Source organism: Dreissena polymorpha, chromosome 1, assembly GCF_020536995.1.
Source record: "Dreissena polymorpha isolate Duluth1 chromosome 1, UMN_Dpol_1.0, whole genome shotgun sequence".
In the NCBI taxonomy this organism is placed as follows: Eukaryota; Metazoa; Mollusca; class Bivalvia; order Myida; family Dreissenidae; genus Dreissena; species Dreissena polymorpha.
The window spans coordinates 80,132,846-80,156,433 of NC_068355.1; the positions used below are offsets into that span (position 1 = coordinate 80,132,846).

The window sequence follows — 23,588 nt, forward strand, 5'->3', positions numbered from 1 at the left end:
TTCAAGGTCTGAGATTCACCTTTGCACCGTGTTTATCTTATAATGTCCACAAGCACGCGGCTTTAGTTGCTACCCCCCCCCCCCCCCCCCCCTGCTTTTCCTCTTTCCCGAGCTGCTACCCCTGCCAAAACACTCTAATTTGTACATTTGATGTGCAAAGGTCACAACAAAAGAGTTAGTCGATTTTTTAACTTAAATATTTTTTTGGGAGCGGGATATCAGTTTGGGAGGGGTGTGGGGATCGGGTGAGTTGGGGTGGTAGCAACTAATGTCGAGTGCCTGTGCCAATGTCCTCCTAGAGCACAACATACAAAACCAAGTAAAAGGCCATACTTAAGGTGTGTGGTAAGAAATCGGACCGAGGTACCGGAAATGTACACTTATTCGCCATGACAATAATAACTGCTAATATACATCATATTCGTTGGCATCACTTTTCAGAAAATGGTCAGCAGTTCATTGCAGTAATAGTGAATTTACTGGAAGTGTTTTGCTGGATAGAACACACATGTTTGCACTTGGTTATGTCAACAGATAGCCATTACATCGTGATGTGTGTACTCCAAACCAATTTGACTGCGTTGCCAACGTGCTAATAGCTTTGGGAATGCGTTTTCAACAAGGTTTCTATTGTCGGCGCTTTGATTTTAGGAATAATGTATAGGAAGCTATATTTCAGAAACGAAAAATAATATCCAAATATAAACAAACTGTTTGATATACTATGACCAACCAAAGAAGCGTTTTTATTTTCACTGCATTAATAGGTATGCCACAAATCAGCAACTAATTTGCGTCAATTAATATATAATAATAAGTAAACGTGTCATACATTTTCCTGTTATCATATTGGATTTCTCCCAAAGACATGTTCTGCTAAGATTGTGTTCAGAAAATTATCCCTGAATATGAATTAAGCTTTGAAACGCGCACCTATCTTTCTATGAAACTACGAATATCAAAATTTTCTTCAGACATAAACATATCGTAAAGCTAAATAGAAATATCAGGTAGAAACGAGTATAGCGTCCTCCCTTTTCTAGTTAGAATTTATTGTTTAGATACTTTGGGTTAAACAAATTTTACCGTTGTATCACGTGATGGAAATAAGTTAATATCAGAACGCTGACCGTGAAATAGTAATACATTTAAAACCGCAAACAAAAACAAAACATGCAAAACGAAATTTGCGCACTGATTTGTACGGAATACCGTTAATGCCATCGTGGTTACACAGTAATTAAAATCCAGAGGGCGACAATGCGATAGTGCGATAGTACGATGGCGACAATGCGATAGTACGATGGCGACAACGTGCTAGTACGATGGCGACAATTCGAAAGTACGATGGCGACAATGCGATAGTACGATGGCGACAATGCGATAGTACGATGGCGACAGTGCGACAATACTATGGCGACAGTGCGACAATACGATGGCGACAGTGCGATATTACAATTGCGACAATGCGATAGTACGATAAGACGATGACGACAGTGCGACAATACGATGGCGACAGTGCGATAGTACGATGGCGACAATGCGATAGTGCGATAATACGATGACGCCAGTGCGATAATACGACGGCGACAGTGCGATAGTACGATGGCGACAATGCGACGAAACGATGGCGACAGTACGATATGATATCGCATTGTCGCCATCGCACTATCGCATTGTCGCCATCGCACTATCGCATTGTCGCCATCGCACTATCGCATTGTCGCCATCGCACTATCGCATTGTCGCCATCGCACTATCGCATTGTCGCATTGTCGCCATCATACTATCGCATTGTCGCCATCGTACTTTCGCATTGTTGCCCTCTGGATTTTAATGTGTGACCACGATGGTACTTACGGTATTCCGTAAATTTTGCGTTTACGTTACTCTCCGACAAAACTGCCTAGCGCCTTCCCCAAACTCGCTCAGACAGATGTTACCATGTACAGATCATTCGTTTATTACTTATAATCCGCCGACAATAATATCTTCCTGCAAACTCTTCTTAGTATTTACCCCAACCCATCCACCCACCCGCCCTGTGCACGTTTGACGGTACCCACTGCAAAAGCCTTCCAGGAAAACAATAATCTTAAATAACAACAATATTTTATTCGACAATCATCACGTGATGTATAATAACGGCAGAGAGATATGAGAGAGATAATCATTATCGGAACCAGTCCAATGTCTGGGCGTATGTTAACTCTCAATCATTAAAAGTGCAAAACGAGTACGCCGTGTGATCGCTCCTTTGAAGATCCCAGTGCTCTGATGGCATTCACAGATCTACCTGTCCGGAAGCACTATCCGTGGAAGGGCGTGACTGATTGAACGTATCGAATCGTTTTTGTATTGTTCTAACGTGGCGCCCTGCATGCTCAACTTGAGCCATTGTTGTTTGGGTGATGTACTTTCAATAGAATGCAGTGAAGGAGTCAACGTTATGGTGGTGAGGCGGGTATTCACTGTCTGACTTGCGACCTGGCGGGCCCGTGTTCGAATTCCATCCAGGGAAGGTTAAGCACGTTTTTCCAAAGTTAACAAGTGCTGGAGATTAGAGTATCTCATTAAACATGAGGCTCGCAATGCAACCGATATACTACGGTTTATCGATTAAATCACTTTGTTTAAACGAGAGCTTTATATCACTGTACTGTAATCGTATATGTTGCTTTACGGTATAACGTTCTGTCTGGACAACTTGGTTAATTAACCCATTTATGCCTAGTGGACTTTCCCATCCTTCCAAATTGGATCATTTTTTTTCCAAAATAAGGGATGTCTAGTATATTTATTTCTATATTTAGAATGTTTCTTACAGAAATTCCTGTAAGCAAACAGCGCAGACCCTGATGAGACGCCGCATGATGCGGCGTCTCATCTGGATCTACGCTGTTTGCCAATGCCTTTTTTCTAGACGCTAGGCATAAATGGGTTAAATTAATTTAATTTCACTATGAATACATGGCGTATCATAATTATTTTACGATATTAAATATATCCGATGTTGAATGGAAATCAGGTTTTCCCTGCATACACCTAAACAAATTAACGTTACAAGTATATATAATCCTCCGATGATTTTAAAATACTCCATATAAACTGGTTTATAATTGAAATAACGTAACGGGCCGAAAGGTTTGTGAAGACGTTTATTGTAAACAGGTTGGTATATCAAGTTCTCTCAGGCTTGCTTTTTGTGGTGATGTTTTGGAAGCCTTGCACCAAACGTAAGACAGTGTTTTCAATGCCAAGAAAAAAAAAAGCTATGTTTGTCATATTGCGGGATGATTTTATACAAATATGAAGATTCGTAAGGGGTTCAATGACCACAAAACATTATACGTCTTCATAATACGCAAGCTAAGACCGGTAATGGCCTTTGAAAAACATGTTTTAACTCCATGCTTTTGTTCTGTATTTTTTAGTGTGCCTTCAAATTGTATGTGTATCCGATGCCGGATGTTTAAGATAAATTATTTTATGCTTTCCGATGATTTATAGAGAAATGTCAGTGAAGTAAAACTGTAATTTCACTGTTTCAAACAGTGAAACATAACAGTGAAAAATATCGATAATTTCCTCGATATGAGTTGCGTTCTAAGAAAACTGGGCTTAATGCTTGCGCGTAAAGTGTCGTTCCAGATTAGCCTGTGCAGACCGCACAGGCTTATCAGGGACGACACTTTCCGCCTGAACTGTTTTTTTCGTGTAGAAGAGACTTTTTTGAAACTAAAAATACCATAAAAGCGGAAAGTGTCGTCCCTAATTAGCCTGTGCGGACTGCGGTATAGTATCGACGGGTACTAGAGGTTTCGGTAAATAACAAGTTCGGTAAATTGTATTTATATAGTAAATGTTGTGGAGGGTTCGGTAAAATGGATCTTTATAGAGGTATACCTACAATGAGTTGTTAATGCCACCTATCATTGTCTTACATCAGGGGCATATATTTGCAAACTGGTGATTAATTGTTAATTGATTAATTAATGCAATACCTACAGTAAAGAATTAAGGGGCATGAATGAGCTACCACTGAACTTTTTTAAAAAGAATAATTTAGGTACCAAACCAAAAAAAATAGATAGAATTTAAAAGGTATTTTTACTGAAAGTAAATTTACGATTTAAATACAGCAATACTATATTTTAAAGATTTGGTGTATTTATTAAAAAAAATAGTAATAATGAATGTTGATTTAAAGCGAGACTATACGATTTTGTCAATATTTATGAATTTATATAAAATGTGTAAAAAAAACTTATTATAAATATATTTCAATATAAATTAAAATAAAAGTTAAGAAGAACATGTGTCAAAAAATGCGAAATAAGTCAGATATTTAATTCTGAAATCGAAAATGTCTCTACAGTCGAATTCTCCAGCATGTAAATCATGCATGGACGATGTGAATCATAAGTTAGTTTAACGGTTCATTTAAAATTCCTGCAACGATATCTATTGCTTCGGTTATTGTAGGAAAATATGTACGAAATATCTTCGTCACAATCGGCTCGGGGCGCTAATTTATCTTTGCTGCATTTTATGAAATTTGTCTTCAATGTATAATTTTTCTTGCCTGTTTTGTATTATTGTAACATATTTTATCAATATATTACAATTTAACACATATACAATCGTAAAGTCTCGCTTTAAAGACTGAATTAATAGAAAATCTTTAATTTAGATTAATGCTATTAACAAATGTTCAAAGTCTTGTAAAATATTGTAGTATTGATTTATTTATAAAAAAAACATAAGCAAATATTACTGAATTTGCGATTCTAAGATTAATTCAGTCTTTAATTAAATATTTTTGCTATTATTTTATCTGAAAATAAATGTACCAAATCTTTAAAAATTGTATTACTGATTGATTAAAAAACGCTATAAAGATTCGTTTTAAATGACCTTAATATGTTATTGAATTCCCCACTTTCGAGGTGTGAAATATTGTCTACATTCCTGTTAAATTTTACAGTAATTGAGGTTATTAGTAACTATTGTTGTTGCAATCAATGACGACCTCCATACTCACATCCAAAATGCTACTATCGTAGAACGAAATCTCCATGGTTTTAAATTTGACTTCCTGCAGGCGCTGTAACGCTGTAAAGAAGACACCGTAACATGTCTTTGTCGTAAGAGAAGATACCGTAACATGTACACGGAGTTGGCATGCTACAGCTTTTTCTGCAAAATCGGAAAGAAATCACCAATAATAGTATACACATGTTTGTAAAAGAGTGAACTTGATACAAATCATGGTAAATACTCATCGTGACAGAAACTGCAAGCCAGAAACAACGAATTAATTGGAATTTTATGTTTTTTAGCTTAAGAAGCGAGTAAAGAAACAATAATACATGAAAAATATGCCATATCCCGTTTACGTGTACGTTAAAACAAATAATGTACCTAAGTAAACGCGTGTGTATGTCTATAACTGTCAAGACGCTGTTCGCGTTGTAGTTATGACGCCGTATCGCGTTGTCGTACAGACGCACCTCTCATTGTAACCTAGTTCAGCGGGAGTGAATCAGGCCAAGCACGTGATAGAAGGACAAAAGAAGAGCAACGTAAAATTACATATTACTGATATCTAAATTTGACAAAACAACGACATCATCATTATTGTTTGACTGAAGTGCGCGATATGGAGTGATTCGATGACAAATACTGCAGAATGAACGCCAGCTCTTTGCTTTGGCATTTTAGAATGATCCAGCTCAAAAATCAAACTTCATGAACCGTTTAACACATGTGTGTGTTCTGAGAACTCAAGAGTCGAATACATCAACCATCAAAGCATAAGGTTAACATCTTGAGGATAAAAGCGGTTCTATTTTTGCCAGTAGAAAGATTCCTTATCGTGTCCGTCTGGTACCGATTTTGACATCAATCATTATAATTAATCCACTTTGATCGTTGAGTTCACGCCCCTTATCAGTTCATTATTATAATCAATGTATGCATGACGTCTGCTTATGTTTGTAGTCATAGCAACTCCTTGGGTCACTAACTGTGTAAAGTGTGATGAATATATGGTAGGAAACTGTCATTTGGATCGTGGAAAATCATTCAGTTGTTGCTCTGAGAAGTCACCAGTATGAGGATACGTTGTTGTTATTTGAGCCTTTAACATTCAAACAGTGTCAGCTGATATTTGTATGCCCTCGAAGGAGGGCATATAGTGATCGGACTGCCCGTCCGTCCGTCCGTCTGTCCTTCACACTTTGCGAGTAGGTTTCGAAAAATGCTCATAACTTCTATGTCGCTTCAGCTAGCAATTTCATCTTTGGCATGCATGTGTGTATGGACAAGGCCTTTCCATACGCACACAAATTTTGACCGCTGTGACCTTGACCTTGAACTTAGGGTCCGCGTTTAGGTTTCGAAATCTGCGTTTAGGTTTCGAAAAAAGCTCATAACTTCTATCAAGCGTTTATAGGGGGCATACGTCATCCTATGGTGACAGCTCTTGATGTTATTAAAGTTTAAATATCTCTGACCATTTCGACTCGTTCAATATATTTTTTCTGTGCACAATACCATAAATTTGCTAAGATATCATTAATACTTTTATAAATTTAACCACGAAGCATATATTAAATATTTTCAACGAGTCTGGGAACAATGCCTCACTTTATATTAAGCTCGGCATCCATAATGAACTTTTTCCATTGAACCGATTCCTCATACCGCTGGTCAAGTGCTTTGAAATTAAATCTTGAAGGCGTGAAATTGCCAACGGCACATTATCGCGGTGTTTGCACATAGAGCACTCGCTCCTGGTGGAACGGATCGCTTGCGGAGTTTCAGGTTCGATTGAGCGCAGCAAATGACCACAACCGGATGAACCCTATCTTGTCAGAAATTAATCAAGTGTATCAGTCGTTGCCTTATCCGAACTCGAACTGAATTTCTGAACCATATCTTTCTTGTTAAAAATATATGGAAGTTTTACACGACAGTTGTTAAATCATGGTGGTTAAATTAAAAAAGCACAAGAAAAATGCAAAAAGAGGTTAATCGTTTTAAAAATTAAATGCTTCAAATCTTTATACACGCGTTCAGAATGGTGGATCTCCTGTGATCTTACTAATTCAACGGCTGTTTTATTTTTTCGTTTGTAAAACATAGCATTGGTTAAGCAGAAAAACAGAAATTTGTTGATCTAGTAACATCGCCAAAAAGGACGGATGAATTGGTCGGCAGAAGCCAGTTTTACTAAAAAGAAATCTTCCAATTCTCTGTTGTTAATTTTAAGTTAATTTAACCGATTTAATCGAATGTTCCAAATATATATCTCATAGTAATTTAGTTAAGCAAAAATGATTTAACTCCTACCCCCATCAAAAAATATGTCGGTCGGGTCAAAGGGAAAAACACTATTTTTTTACTCCTCAGTTCTTGAATGCAATTTATCAACTGTCGAAAATGTTACAACATGTATTAATACAATAACCATACCCATTTGAAACCGCGAACTAAAAATAATTAACTATTGCGCTAAGCATCTATGCCGTTTGAAATAAACAGGAGGTCGATCCTGTGGAAGACTAAAACACTCTTGGAAAACTGTAAAAATAGCAACCAAAACGACGCTCAGATACTTTAGGAAAGCGTCTGGGTTTCTATAAGATCAGACATGCTAGTTTTTAATCAATTTAATGCATGAGTGCAAGTTTGAAATAAAAACATCTATTGACGATGTGAGGTGTTCGTATTAATTTCGCAAAACATCGCGAAGTTCAAGGATTTCTTGTACATTCGTGATAGTTTTGATGAGTGTGATCTGTTAAGTTGTTTGATGAGTCCGATTTTGATTTCTCTATAGAAACCTCACTTAAATTTGGTAATGCCAAATTATATTGAAGAATAAACAAAAATATCTTTAAAAATATGTACGGCGTTGATAGTTCAATGAATGAGATCAAAGATAGCGAATGTCTTTTTCTGTGCAGTTCTTAGCTGCATCACACGCGGTACGGGATGTTACGCGGAGTTTTCGCGGCTTATTTTACAATATTACATATTGCGGGTTATTAACCTATAGAAACAAAAAAAAAACAAAAAACAAAAACAAAAGAAGAATGGAAGTGAAATTAAAACATGTGAGTCAACCGGCCACAAGCGAAGTATCCGTATTTATAGGCGCGTTCTTCGAACAAACATGTTGTAGTGGTTTGTCGGGCATTGCCATTTGATTCGATTATTAACAGAATCATAGCGCTCATGCTTAATACATTAGTAAATATGGTGGAATAATTATTGTTAAATTAATCAAAAATAATATTTATCATTGTAGTGTTGAAAACACATTAAGAATCTATTATTGACATACCATAATTATATTGCTGAATATCTTCATTTAACATATTTCTGGTCTAAAGAAAATTCCAGGTCACCTAGTTCACGGATATCGTCTTTATTATTAACGATTATTTTACTGGCCGCGAACTCCGGTGATGACCTGTATATAAACTCGATACCTCGCGGGTTGAAATGCAATCCATTAAAGGGGCCTTTTCACAGATTTTGGCATTTTTTTAACTTATTCATTAAATGCTATATATTGATAAATGTAAACATTGAATCATAAAAGCTCCAGTAAAAAATCAAGAAAAAAATTAAAAAAGGGAAAAGAACATTGCCCGGAGCAGGTTTCGAACCAGTGACCCCTGGAGTCCTGCCAGAGTCCTGGAGTAAAAACGCTATAGCCTACTGAGCTATTCCGCCGAGTACAAATTCGTGACGTATTTTATACCTTATATAAGCAATCTTCGTAGTTTCACAAAATTTAACGACAAAAACAGAACTCTCCAAATTATTCAATCGTTTCGCGTTGCAACGCTTTATAATTTTTAGGTTTTAAAATCGTCAAAAGATGCATATAATGGCTATATTAGAGCATGGTTAATGTTCAGTAATACTGTTTCCTTACAAATATCATAACTAAAACGAAAACTAACGGATCTGAAACAACTTTTTTCAATTTTGTCAATTTACCAAAGCGTGAAAAGATCCCTTTAAAGTGAGGCCTCGCTTCCACTGCTCTTTATACTTTTACATGTTTACATGTTGACAGGAATGTGGAAGTAAGTACGGTACTAAATATGAGAACATAGCCTTTAAGTATAAACGCTTTTGCGCTGGTAATTCTATGAAAATAAAAGGTGCACGCACAAACTGTATTGATGTCGAGAATTGAATGTAAAATGTTCTATCTATTAAGCCTTTTTATTAGAGATAAAATTGTTTCATGCAGTAAAACAGTGTTACAAAGACGCGGATATGTTTCCAATGTTCTGGTGGTATACTCAAATCAGCCAAAACACGCATGACAAGAAAATCATATGACGGTAAAAGACGTCAAATTAAAACAATAAATTGTTAACTTGAATCTTAATCATGCACATACCCTTTACCACTTAGATATGTATTTTCATGCATTTGTAGTCCATTAGAAAGTTACATTTAATTTAATACCTTTCTTACTAGATTCAAGTTTTTAAGGCTATATCTCCAAACCTTAGATACTGATGAGCAGCAAAACGCATAAAAACCTCAACAGACTGCGAGTTACTCGCAGGATGTTCTGGTTTTATGCTGTTTGCACAAAGCGATTTTCAGTTTGCTTTTAAGAGGAAAAGGGTTAAAACAAACGAAGCACTCTAAAAACAAACTTTCATTAGAAGTTGTAGATGCGTCTCATAAGGATGTCGTCAGTCTGTTCAGTAAAAAAACTATTCAACACAGCCCTCGCTCTGGCAAAATATTTATATTCATAAAATCAGGTATGTGTATTAGTGTTAATACACATACCTGATAAAATCAATGCTACGGAGAATGCAGGAAAAAAATGATGTTTACTTATTGCACAGCATTTTTCCATTTTGTGCCTAGTGGACTCTCCCATCTTTCTAAATTGGATCATTTTTTTTCCAAAATTAGGGTGTCTAGTATATTAATTTCTATATTTAGAATATTTATTACAGAAATTCCTTTAAGCAAACAGCGCAGACCCTGATGAGATGCCGCATCATGCGGCGTGTCATCTGGGTCTACGCTGTTTGCAAAGGCTTTTTCTAGACGATAGGCATAAATGGGTTAAATAACCAAATCTGTAAAAACTAACAACGAGCTAGAACGACCAAGCTCTCGCAAACGCACACATATATACTACTAATTTCAGCGGAAGCCTGAACCATTCTTTAACCTATGTATCTCATAGTCAATAAATGAATATATTTCTTCAACGTTTTCTACCTGTAGACTGCGACGAGGTGTACCAGAGCGGCGGCATGCGTTACCTAGGAGACTACTACATCCTCGTGAAGCCTGAGCGCTCCACCACGCCCTTCAGGGCCCTCTGTAAAATAATGGAAGGGGCAGGTAAGCTGGGTACACGGGCTTGGATTGATTTTATAATTGGGAAGTGCAGTGCATAAAACACTTAACAATTCACATTAACCCATTTATGCCTAGCGTCTAAGAAAAAAGGCCTTGGCAAACAGCGTAGACACAGATGAGACGCCGCATCTCATCAGGGTCTGCGCTGTTTGCTTATAGGAATTTCTGTAAGAAATATTCTTAATATAGACATAAATATACTAGACATCCCTAAATATGGAAATAAATTAATCCAATTTAGAAGGATGGGAGAGTTAACTAGGCATAAATGGGTTAAATTATTCTTAAGTTATTGTTCTGTGTTATCGAAATTTACATTTTAATTTTGTCTGTTGTAAATCTTCGGTTTTCGTTCTCTTGATGTAGAAAAATGGAGATGCATTAATTGAAATTCAAAGCTTTATGACCGAATTAATGTTTGAAGACCTGACCTGATAAAAGAAAATGTTAAACTATTTCCACTGAATTACTCGAGCAGGAATTGATGTGTTTTATAATTTTTTATAAAGTTCTAGTTTAAGCAACGAAAATAATTTCAAAACGGCGTGTAAGTGATAAATCTGCTTTGAGATTCCAAAAATTCAAATACACATGTAATAGTTTTAGGCATTTTATTTATTAAGTTAAACATTTTTACGGACCACAAGTGCACACGTTATTGTTACAGCAAGAGACAATTACACATTTTATACATTTAACGAAGTAAATAGAGTTTGTGATCAGGAGCGTTTGGAACGATATAAATGCGACCGCAGGCCGATACAATTAATCAAAGTTTCTTCTCCTAACTGCAGGTTGGACGGTGATCCAGCGGCGGCATGACGGTCGGGAGAACTTCACCCGGGACTGGGAGGACTACAAACACGGCTTCGGCGACTTGCAGGCCGAGTTCTGGCTCGGCAATGAAAACATCCACCTCCTTACCACGCAAGGTAGCGTACTAGTTCATCACGCTTAACCCATTTATGCCTAGTGGACTCTCCCACCCTTCTAAATTGGATCAATTTAATTCCAAAATTTGGGATTTCAAGTAAATTTATTTCTATATTTAGAATATTTCTTACAGAAATTCCTTTAAGCAAAAAGCGCAGACCCTGATGAGACGCCACATCATGCGGCGTCTCATCTGGGTCTACGCTGTTTGCAAAAGCCTTTGTTCTAGACGCTAGGCATAAATCGGATAATAGCACAATGAGCGAATGAAGGTATATACAATGCCACCTCTTACAAACAACTTAGTTCACACATGATAAAGGTTAAGAAGACGTATACAGCGTACACTTACGTATATTATATTAAGACGTATGATACCTAGCCAATTCCAAGTTGGTGTAAATTTGCAAATAAAATGAACAAATTATCTCGCGTATTGATTGTTGGACACGACTGTTGGCACTATGCTTTCAACTGGAGGGAGTTATCTTGAGATTTCTGGCAAATATTGCAGATAAAACATATAAGAAAAACACACTTAAAAGCTTATTGCTTATTTATTGTGGCTTATCAACACAGACTTGTATCTCTAAATTATCTGCCCATTGATGTTTAACGGTTTTTTTTATTTGCCTTTGTTTTTATGTTAATACAGATAACGAACACTAAACGATCACAAAATCAAAATATCTATCAGGGTTAAATTACCATCCTCTAACATTTTAATACGCTAACAAATTAACAGGTGATTTTCAAAGCATTAAATCAAATTGAAACTATTAAATCCTCACGAGTTTTATCATTGAGTAACATGTTTTATGGTTGTAAATAATATAATACATATCTTTAGAAGCCATGTTTGATCATTCTTATAAATATTGGAATACAGCCAATTGCTATAATAGATATGATGATGATGATGATGATGTAATCTTAACGATTTAGAAGACGAATATTACTTTTTACTTAGATGTCCATTTTATTTAGAAGAAAGATCAAAATATATATCAAAATACTATTCAATAAGACCAAGTATGCATGCATTTTTGAAACTCTTAAATAGTAATAATTAAGGTACCCTTCGGAATTTAGCAATTTACTGTATAACATGTTTTAAGAAAAGAAATAATGTTATTTTTGTTTAACTCTACTTTTATAATGGTTATTTATTAACCGTTTGATATGAAATGAATATACTGTGTTTTAATCTGTTGACGCCAAATTTTGTTGACATTTTCAGTGTATTATGTAATTTATCTATGTATTTTTGCTGTTTCCTCTGTGGTTGTTTATATATAGTTGAGAATGAATACTCAATTCAGTGTGTACATTAACACACAACACTCTGACGAGTAATTTATTATTATCTTTATTTACGGTATTTTTTTCACGCATGTATGAATGTTTATATTGATCACGATGAGCTGTTATATGCTTAAGTGAATACAATATTTGTTCTGTTCTGTTGTTCTGTTGTTCTGATGATGATGATGATGATGATGATGATGATGATGATGATGATGATGATGATGATGATGATGATGAATCAATTTCGTATTAGTTATGATAAAATAGCAACAAAAGTTAATTCTTAACGTATAAGAACGATAATATAAATATCAAATCAATGATCTAAATATATCAGAATCTCTGTCCCATCAAATTTGTAACAATATTTAACTTACTTATTCGCTCATAATTTAAAATAGGAAAAGTATTATAACGAGTTTGACAAAGGTGTTACTGTTACAAAATGAACACATTTTAGAGGAATAACCAGTATCTATATAATCATGTAGATAATTTTATAGATAGTGTTGATCAAGCAAGAACCATTAAAAATAAAATGTATATGTATACAACATTTCATAGTAATACACATTGGAATATATCGCAACTTCGTAAGAGAAAATAAATGCAACGGTTCCTGGTCTGTCTGTTTCCCAACAAGACTAGTATAAAAACAAGATGTGTTTGTGAAACACAATGTCCCCCTATATGATGTTTGACCTTGAAGGATGACCTTGACCTTGTGAAGGATGATCTTTACCTTGACCTTTCACCTATCAAAATGTGCAGCTCCATGAGACACACATGCATGCCAAATATTAAGTTGCTATCTTCTATATTGCAAAAGTATTCATAAAATAAGTGATTTGGGCCACATATATTTGACCTCTGACCTTGAAGGATGACCTTGACCTTTCACCACTCAAAATGTGCAGCTCCATGAGATGCACATGCATGCCAAATATCAAGTTGCTATCTTCAATATTGCAAAATATTTATAAAATAAGCGATTTGGGCCACATATATTTGACCTCTGACCTTGAATGATGACCTTGACCTTGACCTTTCACCACTCAAAATGTGCAGCTCCATGAGATACTAGTACACATGCATGCCAAATATCAAGTTGCTATCTTAAATATTGCAAAAGTATTCATAAAATGAGCGATTTTGGCCACATATATTTGACCTCTGACCTTGAAGGATGACCTTGACCTTGAACTTTCACCACTCAAAATGTGCAGCTTCATGAGATACACATGCATGCCAAATATGAAGTTGCTATCTTCAATATAACAAAAGTTATTGCAAAATGTTAAAGTTGGCGCAAACAGACCAACAGACCAACAGACCAACAGACAGACCAACAGACAGGGCAAAAACAATATGTCCCCCACTACCATAGTGGGGGACATAATAACTATAATTATTTTTGCATTCTTCAGTTCTATTATGCGTAGTTGAGCAATTGCATCGCGCGTACAAAGCTAAGTAATATTGAACGAATCCTTCATTGCCATTATTGTTTTCGAATTTAAATTGAAACAAATCACGTAAACAAACACGCCGTAAATAGTAAATACAATTGGTCGAATCCATTGTTTCTGTTATAAAGACAGTTATCATCGCGGTCATGAGGCGGTCATAGGTTTTCGCGCGGGCGGTGCACGTGGTGCTGGATTTCTCGTGGCTTGAGCACGTGAGTCTCGGTCATAGTTCACATTGTAATTGTAGACCTTTCCGCTCTCTGAAACATGTGCACGCTCTTTTACTATATTGTATATGGTATAATGAAAAAAACACTATCGAATTGTAGGTAAGTGTTCATTTGTTAAAAACGCTTAAATTGATGCTGTTATAGACAGCAGAAATTTCAAACTGAAAGAATTGGATATCATTTTGGAACACAATATAGTTATATATACGCAAATGCGTCGAAATAGACTAAATTGTGAAACATCCAATTATCTTAGTGTTCAAACAAATCTTACACATTTTAAGCACTTAGAAATCACATAACATAAAATTATTACATGTATAATAATGCAACTATCACTCATGGATAAAACATGCTAATGTTGTTTATACCGGGGGATTTGATATTTGTCCATAATGGAATAGATCCTGATTCGGGATGCGGGATCAGCGTGGTATAACACGGGCTGGACAGAATGTAAACACACTGTAAAGAACTTTATTTTTGAAAATATGCTAAGTTATTGAAATACATTTGTACTAATCTTAAGTGCTTAAAAGAAAGTTTTGTCTTGCAGTTTGTGTCAATATCTTAAGATTTAAGAATAAATCATTGAATCCGTCTAAAATTGGTGCAGAAAAATCACGTTACGTGCAGCACTATACTGAACCTAAATGCGTTACATATGGATATTTGGCCAATAACACTGGTTGATTAGATAAAATAGTTCTGATTTATTTCAAATTGCCAAAAGCATAATTAAAACTGTCTTTTATGCACTATTTGAAATTCTTAAGAAAAAAATCGTTTCAAAAAGTAATTTGGAGAAAAGCTCAACATACCGGTGTGTTTACATCCACTAACTTTCAATTGTGAAACCCACACAGTCACGTGATCCTGCACCATGGATTACAATGATCATTTCATCGCTTTAAGACAATCAACCTAGATTTTGAAAACGTTTTCATCTAAATAATACGTGTGAACTGTTCTCGATACTCACGCGGGTCGACGTATGTTCCTGTAAACTGCCTGTTGGACAGGCGGCTGCGGCCGGCTGTGTCACGTGCTGGCGGGAGGCCGTCTGAACGATAGGCAGGGTCCCGAATGTCCTGCATGGACTGCGCCCGGCGGCCGTTCATCAGTACTTGGGTATCGTTCACTGGCGCCGTGTGGGGTGGCTGGCGGTCGCGATCCTCAAATTCTTGCGGCTGCCACATGGGTGGTGCCGTGCGCACTGAAATATCGTCCGGGTTTCTAGACTTGAAAGGGTAAGGCGAAAATCGTAACTGGTCGTCCTCCTCTGAAATTAACGAAAGTCTCTCACTCAAATCGTCGTCTTCGTTACGCGGACGCCGGATGGAGTTTGCGGTCCATGGATAATTGAACTGGTTGCTGTGTGCTGGCTGGATATGTGCGTGCTGGTCTTTGTGCGGGCAGGTGATCTTGTCGTAGAACATGGAGGGCACAGTGTGTTGGCTGGGGCGCGGATAGCACGTACAGATGACGCCGTCATCGTCGTATTGTGTGTAGTCGTCACGTGTCGTTTCAGGTGCTCCGCGGCGCACCCTTGTCTCAATTCGAGGCGGAGGGCCAACAGGGGGCCGCTTAGCAATCGGATGACGATAATAGCGATCGCCCATTTTTTTCAAATGTTGCTTCTTATATTTCCCTCTTAGCAATTCTTAAATAAATAAATAAATTTATCATATTACTGACACCACAAAGAACACTCTATATATCACTATAGCCACAACCATGTTTTGATGCGCTAATCAACCATAATTGTCCGTGTTGTGTGGGGACACTGTTAAATACTTTTCTATTCAGTTGGTTTTCTGAAGTTTATAAATCTTGTATGACCGTTCGTATCTGAAACGAAATTGATAAGCAGCGTTTTAAAGAAAAACAATCACATCAATCATATATGTGTACCTGGAGTTATGGCTTTGAACATGCCAAAATTCACGACCGATTATTTATTACCATTCAATTTGATTACATAATCTTGTTAGACATTTGGTTGTCTACTTGAAAAACGCATTTAAATCTAAACTGCTGAACTCAAGATTTGAAGAATTCTCTTTTTAAATTAAAAGATATATGTTTATAAATGATATTAAGGCATGGTACACGCGTATGATTTTAATACCACTCATCGAGTTGGTCAAAAGTTGCTTTTCATCAAGAATACTCGACAACGGATTGTGTGCTCTATCTACGGACTTAAGTGTTTTATCAATTAAAGTGTTTGCACCATGGCATAACGGCATACAATGATGATGTTTATATTGGTTACATGTATACATTAAAAAGACGCAGTTAGTGATGTACAATGCCATAAACGTATTGCATAACATTGAAATTCAATTAATAAATTTAAGATCAAATAAGGCCACGTCTACTTACATCTTATCTCGTCTCCCTAGACATTGCAGTATATTTGTACATCGTATAAAATACAAGTTAACGAACCAGACATGCTTTTGAATATCGTACTAAGTTGCGATATACACAATAACAGATGAAAGTACATTAATAACACATAACATCACATTACTAGATTTAAATCATGACTCCGTAAATGTAAATGACTTCGTATTTATTTGTTGTGTACTTTTAGACGACTACGAGCTGAGGATCGTAATGGAGGACTGGGACGGGAGGCGCCATCACGCAGAGTACGACCGCTTCCGAGTGTCCGGCGAGCGCAGTAATTTCAAGCTGCACGTGAGCGGCTACCATGGCAACGCGGGCGACTCGCTGACGTCGTTCTATCACAGTCACAGTGGCATGGAGTTCAGTACGTATGACCGCGACAACGACCGCCGCCTGTACGATAACTGTGCGGAGCACTACGGGAGCGGCTGGTGGTACAACGACTGCTACGAGAGTCACCTGAACGGGAAGTTCTACCCACACGGTTCTCATGACAACTTTTTCATACGCGACGGCATTCTGTGGAACAAAATACATCAGTACGCCTCCCTCAAGTCCACCGAAATGATGATCCGCCCGGCGCCCAAAGCGAAACTGCCCAACGAAATTTGAAACAAGGCACGCTCCGAAACAGCATCGCTCATCTTGTTATGCAAATGAAAACCGATCAGTTGGCATTTGTCTATCATCAAATTATGTCATCAATCGTTTCTAAGAAAAGAGAACCCTCCATGGTACTCTACAGGCATTCTTGGTTGAATGTGGAGACTTGTTACGGTGTATACTGCGGACATGCGCTGAACGACATACATTCATGGTACATTGCGCAAACAAATAAATGGATAAGCACATCCTAGGAGCGCCCTCTGACGACCTCTCTCTGTTGACTGGACACGGCAATCCACTTATGAACTTCTCTAGCGCACGTGTACACAATTAGGAAGGCATGTGAGTTGAGATCGATTACTGAGCTGAGCTAAAAATGCACGATCGGGAAAAATAATGGGGACAAAAATGTTACTTGGCAAAATGGAATTCGTGTTCAAGAATATAACAATTTGCTGCTAGTTGATGCAGTAACAATAGTGGATGTTTGTGATATACTAACGGTAGTTAGTTTCCTATTGGTGGGAATGTGAAACAAGTCTTTAAAGTAAAATGGCAACGACTTTTGATTATGTGCATTAATGTTAAGTTTGTGTTTTCTCATTTCTATTGACTATTATTACGTTATCTCTTGCTTATTTCTAGAGGTTACTTTAACCTATTTATACCTAGCGTCTAGAAAAAGGCCTTGGCAAACAGCGTAGACCCAGATGAGGCGCCGCATGATGCGGCGTCTCATCAGTGTCTGCGCTGTTTGCTTAAAGGAATTTCTGGAAGAAATTTTCTAAATATACAAATAAATATACTAGACACCCCTAATTTTGGAAATAGATTGATCCAATTTAGAATGATGGGAGAGTCCACTAGGCATAAATGGGTTAAAACAGACGGATTTTAGAATATAGCAATACCATCAAATACAGTTAAGCTTCAATAACCAAATAGGACATCATAAAGCTAAATACAGCTAACTAGTTGAATACATTAGGTTACGATTTAAGCGTTTTGTAAATAATATTTTGTAATAATATCAGGATGTAGATGTTAAACTATACACAAATCGAATTCACATTGCATGTTAATATCGGGTCTAATGCATTTCAGTGTTTTTCCTCTATACCACTATAGAACAACATAAAGGATGCTGTTCAATGTTGATATCTTATAAATTATATTTAAAATTTACATTTTTCAGCAGCGTAATTTAGTGCATTATTGCTCTCTTGAAATACGCGTTTGTATATTATCCTGTAAAATATGCCTTTTATTTAGTCGTTTATATTGTTAACCCATTTATGCCTAGCGTCTAGAAAAAAGGCCTTGGCAAACAGCGTAGACCCTGATGAGGCGCCGCATGATGCGGCGTCTCATCAGGGTCCGCGCTGTTTGCTTAAAGGAATTTCTATAAGAAATATTCTAAATATGGAAGTAAATATACTAGAAATCCCTTATTTTGGAAATAAATTGATCCAATTTAGAAGGATGGGAAAGTCCACTAGGCATAAATGGGTTAAATTAGTCAACCCTTATTATGTCTCTCACCGATAACACGCATTATTTCACTAACTAAGTTAGTTGTTATTAATAAAACACAGTATTGGTGTATTTTGCCGTAGGTTTGAGTATAAATATTTTTGTCCACATAATGTTGATTATAATTATGGGCATATACTTGTAGCATTCGTTTTTAAGTCGAGGTATCAGTGTTTTAACTTCAAGCTATTTACTGTAAAGTATGTTAAATAAGTATTTGTTTTTGTTCGTGTCATGTTTTCAAGAGTTTACATTAAAACACTCACACTTACTTGAACGACATATATAACGTAGTCCATGAACAATAATTATTCTTAAGATAATCATATTGTAATTAATTATATTAATTGCACTTAAATTAAGTACATATCTGCATATTAAAAGAATGTATGAATCAGACTGTAAATTGATTTCTAAATTGGTTTATTTTCTTAAAAACTTTATAAGAAATTTCAAGATTTAAATCATATATCAATTTTACCCCACATGTATACTTAACCCTACGCGAAAGCAATGTTTTTAAAAGTATTTCTTGCTATACAAGAAAGGGCGTGATTGATATGTAACTTACTATTTGCAGCATGCAAATTATCACAATTTACATTCATCTGCCCTTTTTATACCAAAACAGGAGCGAGTGATGTTAAATTGACCTACTTATAAATCTTTAGTTTGGGCTTCTTATTGTCAGTATTGTGCAACCATGACCTTTCATTTTTTCCTTTCGTTTCATGTTATATAGTTGATAACAAATAGTTTTATGCTTAGTTTATTAAGTTAACTATTGCCAACACAGCGATGGTGAGTCACCGCGACGAACAAATGAAATTTGTTAATAGTATCGTGTATGCAATAGACGTCTTTGATGTAATTTTAAATGTATTTATACATAATTTTGAGTCGTACCACCATACAATCTGTATCAAGCCAAAACATTTGTACGAATACATGTTTTTATTGTGCATGTTATTTTCATTTAAAATTTATTTTTGAATAAGAAACGATCAACGTTCATGTTTCGTTGCCATTTGAACAACAAGCACCCTCTCCATGCACACAGATGGCGGCTGATGATGTATTTTCATGATGTCATCACATTTTACACTCATACAGATTTTGATACGCTATGTTTAGCAGAACTGCCACCATGCTACATGTTTCTTTTTTGTTTAGTGCTAGTGACGTCGACAAGAACAGTGATGTTTGATTTTATGTAGAGCTAGTTCAGTCAATTCTCATTCCGTTTATATTTTTTGTTAATATTTGTTTTTAACTAGTCACTAATTTATGTTATTTTTTGTTGTTTATTTTAACGTCAGTGTGCAAATATAATATACGATCCCAATTTTAATATTGCGATAGATATTTTGAAGACAGATTGCACGGCTATCTAACTGATTTTTGTTTATAGTTAAGCATTTTTTTAAGTAACGTTATTATTTCTTGATTCCGCGATCAAATAAAACAAACTATTACACATGTATTTCACTTGGTTTTAGTTTAACAAAGGCATGGGTTTTATTTTGAGTTTAATTAAACGAGTATGGTTGAATAATGGTTACTCACTGCAATTATAAACGAATAACGTTTAAGCGCGCCTACAAACGATTACCTATTCTGATTGAAATACACTTGAAGTGATTTATGAAAATAGTAGAAGTCGGGAAAATATATAGAAATCCAGAGTTATTATGTACCTCTTTAAAGTGTTTGCTATGTATATATAATGCATTTAAAAATTTGCTGTAAATAAATGTAATAATAATGTTATGTATATGTGCAACTTTCTATTGAATAAACTTTGTTTTTTTAAGATGTCATCTGCATGGTATTCTTGACACCCCGAAAACCAGTGTTTGACACCTTTGCTGATCGGATATCTGTAATGTATATTCAGTATAATAAAATGTGTCTTGTTCTGAGAAAACTGAGCATAATGCATGTGCGTATAGTGTCGTCCCAGATTAGCATGTGCAGTCTTCATAGGCTAATCAGGGACGACACTTTCCGCTTAAACTAGATTTTCTGTTAAAAGGGACTTCCTTTAAACGAAAAATACCATTAAAGCGGAAAGTGTTGTCCCTGATTAGCCTGTGCGGACTGCACAGGCTAATCTGGGACGACACTATACGCACATGCATTAAGCCCAGTTTTCTCAGAACGCGACTCAAATATTCTAAGACTTAAAGGGGCCTTTTCACAGATTTTGGCATTTTTTTAACTTATTCATTAAATGCTATATATTGATAAATGTAAACATTGAATCATAAAAGCTCCAGTAAAAAATCAAGAAAAAAATTAAAAAAGGGAAAAGAACATTGCCCGGAGCAGGTTTCGAACCAGTGACCCCTGGAGTCCTGCCAGAGTCCTGGAGTAAAAACGCTATAGCCTACTGAGCTATTCCGCCGAGTACAAATTCGTGACGTATTTTATACCTTATATAAGCAATCTTCGTAGTTTCACAAAATTTAACGACAAAAACAGAACTCTCCAAATTATTCAATCGTTTCGCGTTGCAACGCTTTATAATTTTTAGGTTTTAAAATCGTCAAAAGATGCATATAATGGCTATATTAGAGCATGGTTAATGTTCAGTAATACTGTTTCCTTACAAATATCATAACTAAAACGAAAACTAACGGATCTGAAACAACTTTTTTCAATTTTGTCAATTTACCAAAGCGTGAAAAGATCCCTTTAATATGTGATGCAAAAAGTGAAGTTTGTTTCCATGCACACTGGTTATTTACCTATCCAAACGTGTGGGCGAGACCGATTCTTTTGTGTGTTAAGATGTATTTTGTCGCCGTTGTTATTATTATTATATATTATTATTAAATCATTAAACGATGGTCAGGTGCCCCGATCAATCTTTCCTGGGTTAGCTAGTTTACCAGGACCAAGTGACCAATCTTTTGCACACACAAGATATTTGGTCAGACCGGGGGTCGAACCCACGATCTCGTGATTTTTAGTCCAGCGCTCTACAATACCATCAATAGATCTCAATACGGGTAATACATGCATAAATATACAATTAACCTATAGGTAACGGCTTTCATGAGTATAGTGTATCGCTCAAATGAACAGACTGTACAGTTGTTAAGCATCGATGTTGATAGATAAATCAGTGTTTAGTATTAACAAGAACATATATGAACGTTTCAGACAAAGGATTCACCAGCAAAGCATGTACTCCACCAGAACTGACGTGTTAATTGTATGTATACGTATGTACAAAAAAAACAAATTATATATTTATTTTGTAACGATCAAGATGGATCAACTAAAGAGTAATAATTTAAAAAAGCAGCCAACGGAGAGCTACTCACGGTAAAACATACGCATGTGAACAAAACAGGTATAGCTATAAACTTCTATTGGCATACCTAGTTAATAAACGTTTTCAAACAAAAAGAGAAAACACGAAAATTTCTGTAAGTTGGTATAACATGAATTTTTGACACGTGTTATAACGGGTTTCTTTGATATTTTTATGATATTATTCTAGAAAAATAATTGAATTGTCTTACCTTATTATGGAAGTAAAAGAATCCCCTATTTATAAACGTCGGAAATGTTATTCGTGCCTTACTCACACCTATTTGTAGAAGTGCATGGGTAGAGATAGAATATACAAATGAACTGTTTATAGTCTATTCGGTTATCGATTTTGATCGCAAATATTCAGAAAAGCGCTATTCACTGTCGTATAAATCGTTTAACAAATAGTGAAAGGCAATATGAATTCAACGTTTAAATCGGGTTTAAAGTAAAGGACATTGCGGATAAAATTGTGTTTCTCGCATAAATTATTGCGATCATAAATCCTTAGAGCAAATGAAAGTACGTTAATGGTGTGTTTCCCCTTTGAAACTAATATTGCAAAGCCAAATTTATTTCGTGATTTATATTTATTTAAATAGAGACAAAAATTATATAAGAGATTGTCTTTCGTTCAACCCACTAAAAATGTACATATAAAAGATGTTGTATCAAATTTTATGTATAAAATTGGTTATTTGTTTGATATAAATATGTTAAAAAGAATAGTTACCAGCAATCATTTATTAAGCATCAGAAATTAACTATTTTAAAATTTAAATCAGACTAAGTTTTCAGCCATTACAACGACACACATTTAAACATACGTTTGTGGGAATGTGATAGCATGATATCGACCGCCAAATTTGAAACACGTGAATATAAACGTCCGAATTACTATTATTTACCGATGTTTACTTAACGTCACATCTAAAATATAGACTATATAGTGCATCAATAAAATTAGGAACGACCCGCTTACAGGCATCTTACCTTCTTTCAATTACCAGTTCTCACTGATTTTGACCTAGAAATGTTGTGTTAATGTTATTCAAGCAGTGTCAAATGTACTTTTCTTATTTAAATAACACTTCTTAACCATAACCATGACATGTTCAAGGAAGGACACGTTCAGTCGTACCTTTTGAAAAAAATCCCTACAGTAATCGTAGTTCCTTAAATCAAACATGTTGATTACAATAGTCATTTGTATTGCAATGCACTAGGAGTATGGGTGTATTAATAAGGTCTTTTTAAGTCGAAGGCTGCACACGTCAGGACCCGGAGTGTGTCCCAGACCTCCAAACTAATTAACTTCTCAGTCTCACATAAGTTCGGAAGAATT

General features: G+C 35.8%; 2 protein-coding genes and 1 long non-coding RNA gene across 6 annotated transcripts in view; 1 reads left to right on the forward strand and 2 right to left on the reverse strand.

Annotated features, from left to right (window-relative positions):
• Positions 1-20,732, forward strand: part of LOC127837304 (fibrinogen-like protein 1) — a 41,669-nt gene extending 20,937 nt beyond the window's left edge. For both annotated transcript variants that reach the window (XM_052364224.1, XM_052364235.1), the window contains exons 3-5: positions 10,285-10,404; positions 11,217-11,354; positions 16,965-20,732. In XM_052364224.1, the coding sequence (XP_052220184.1) occupies positions 10,285-10,404; positions 11,217-11,354; positions 16,965-17,392 (686 nt within the window). In that variant the 3' untranslated portion in view covers positions 17,393-20,732. The remainder of the gene's footprint in view (positions 1-10,284; positions 10,405-11,216; positions 11,355-16,964) is intronic.
• On the reverse strand, positions 2,101-10,713 carry LOC127837314 (uncharacterized). 2 transcript variants are annotated; one of them, XR_008029227.1, is made up of 3 exons: positions 10,279-10,713; positions 5,045-5,199; positions 2,101-2,553 (listed from the first exon to the last, which is right to left on the reverse strand). It is a non-coding gene; the product is annotated as an uncharacterized LOC127837314 (long non-coding RNA). The 2 variants fall into 2 exon arrangements; XR_008029226.1 differs by lacking the exon at positions 10,279-10,713 and adding an exon at positions 5,425-5,561.
• LOC127837307 (uncharacterized) lies at positions 11,894-22,612 on the reverse strand. Of its 2 annotated transcripts, none has more exons than XM_052364249.1 (3): positions 22,453-22,612; positions 15,345-16,213; positions 11,894-14,392 (listed from the first exon to the last, which is right to left on the reverse strand). In XM_052364249.1, exons 2-3 carry the CDS (start codon positions 15,982-15,984, stop codon positions 14,277-14,279), a joined length of 756 nt encoding a protein of 251 aa, XP_052220209.1. In that variant the 5' UTR covers positions 15,985-16,213; positions 22,453-22,612; the 3' UTR covers positions 11,894-14,276. The 2 variants fall into 2 exon arrangements, with proteins under 2 accessions (XP_052220209.1, XP_052220219.1); XM_052364259.1 differs by having other exon boundaries at positions 15,345-16,025; positions 22,453-22,610.
• Positions 22,613-23,588: the final 976 nt, after the last annotated feature.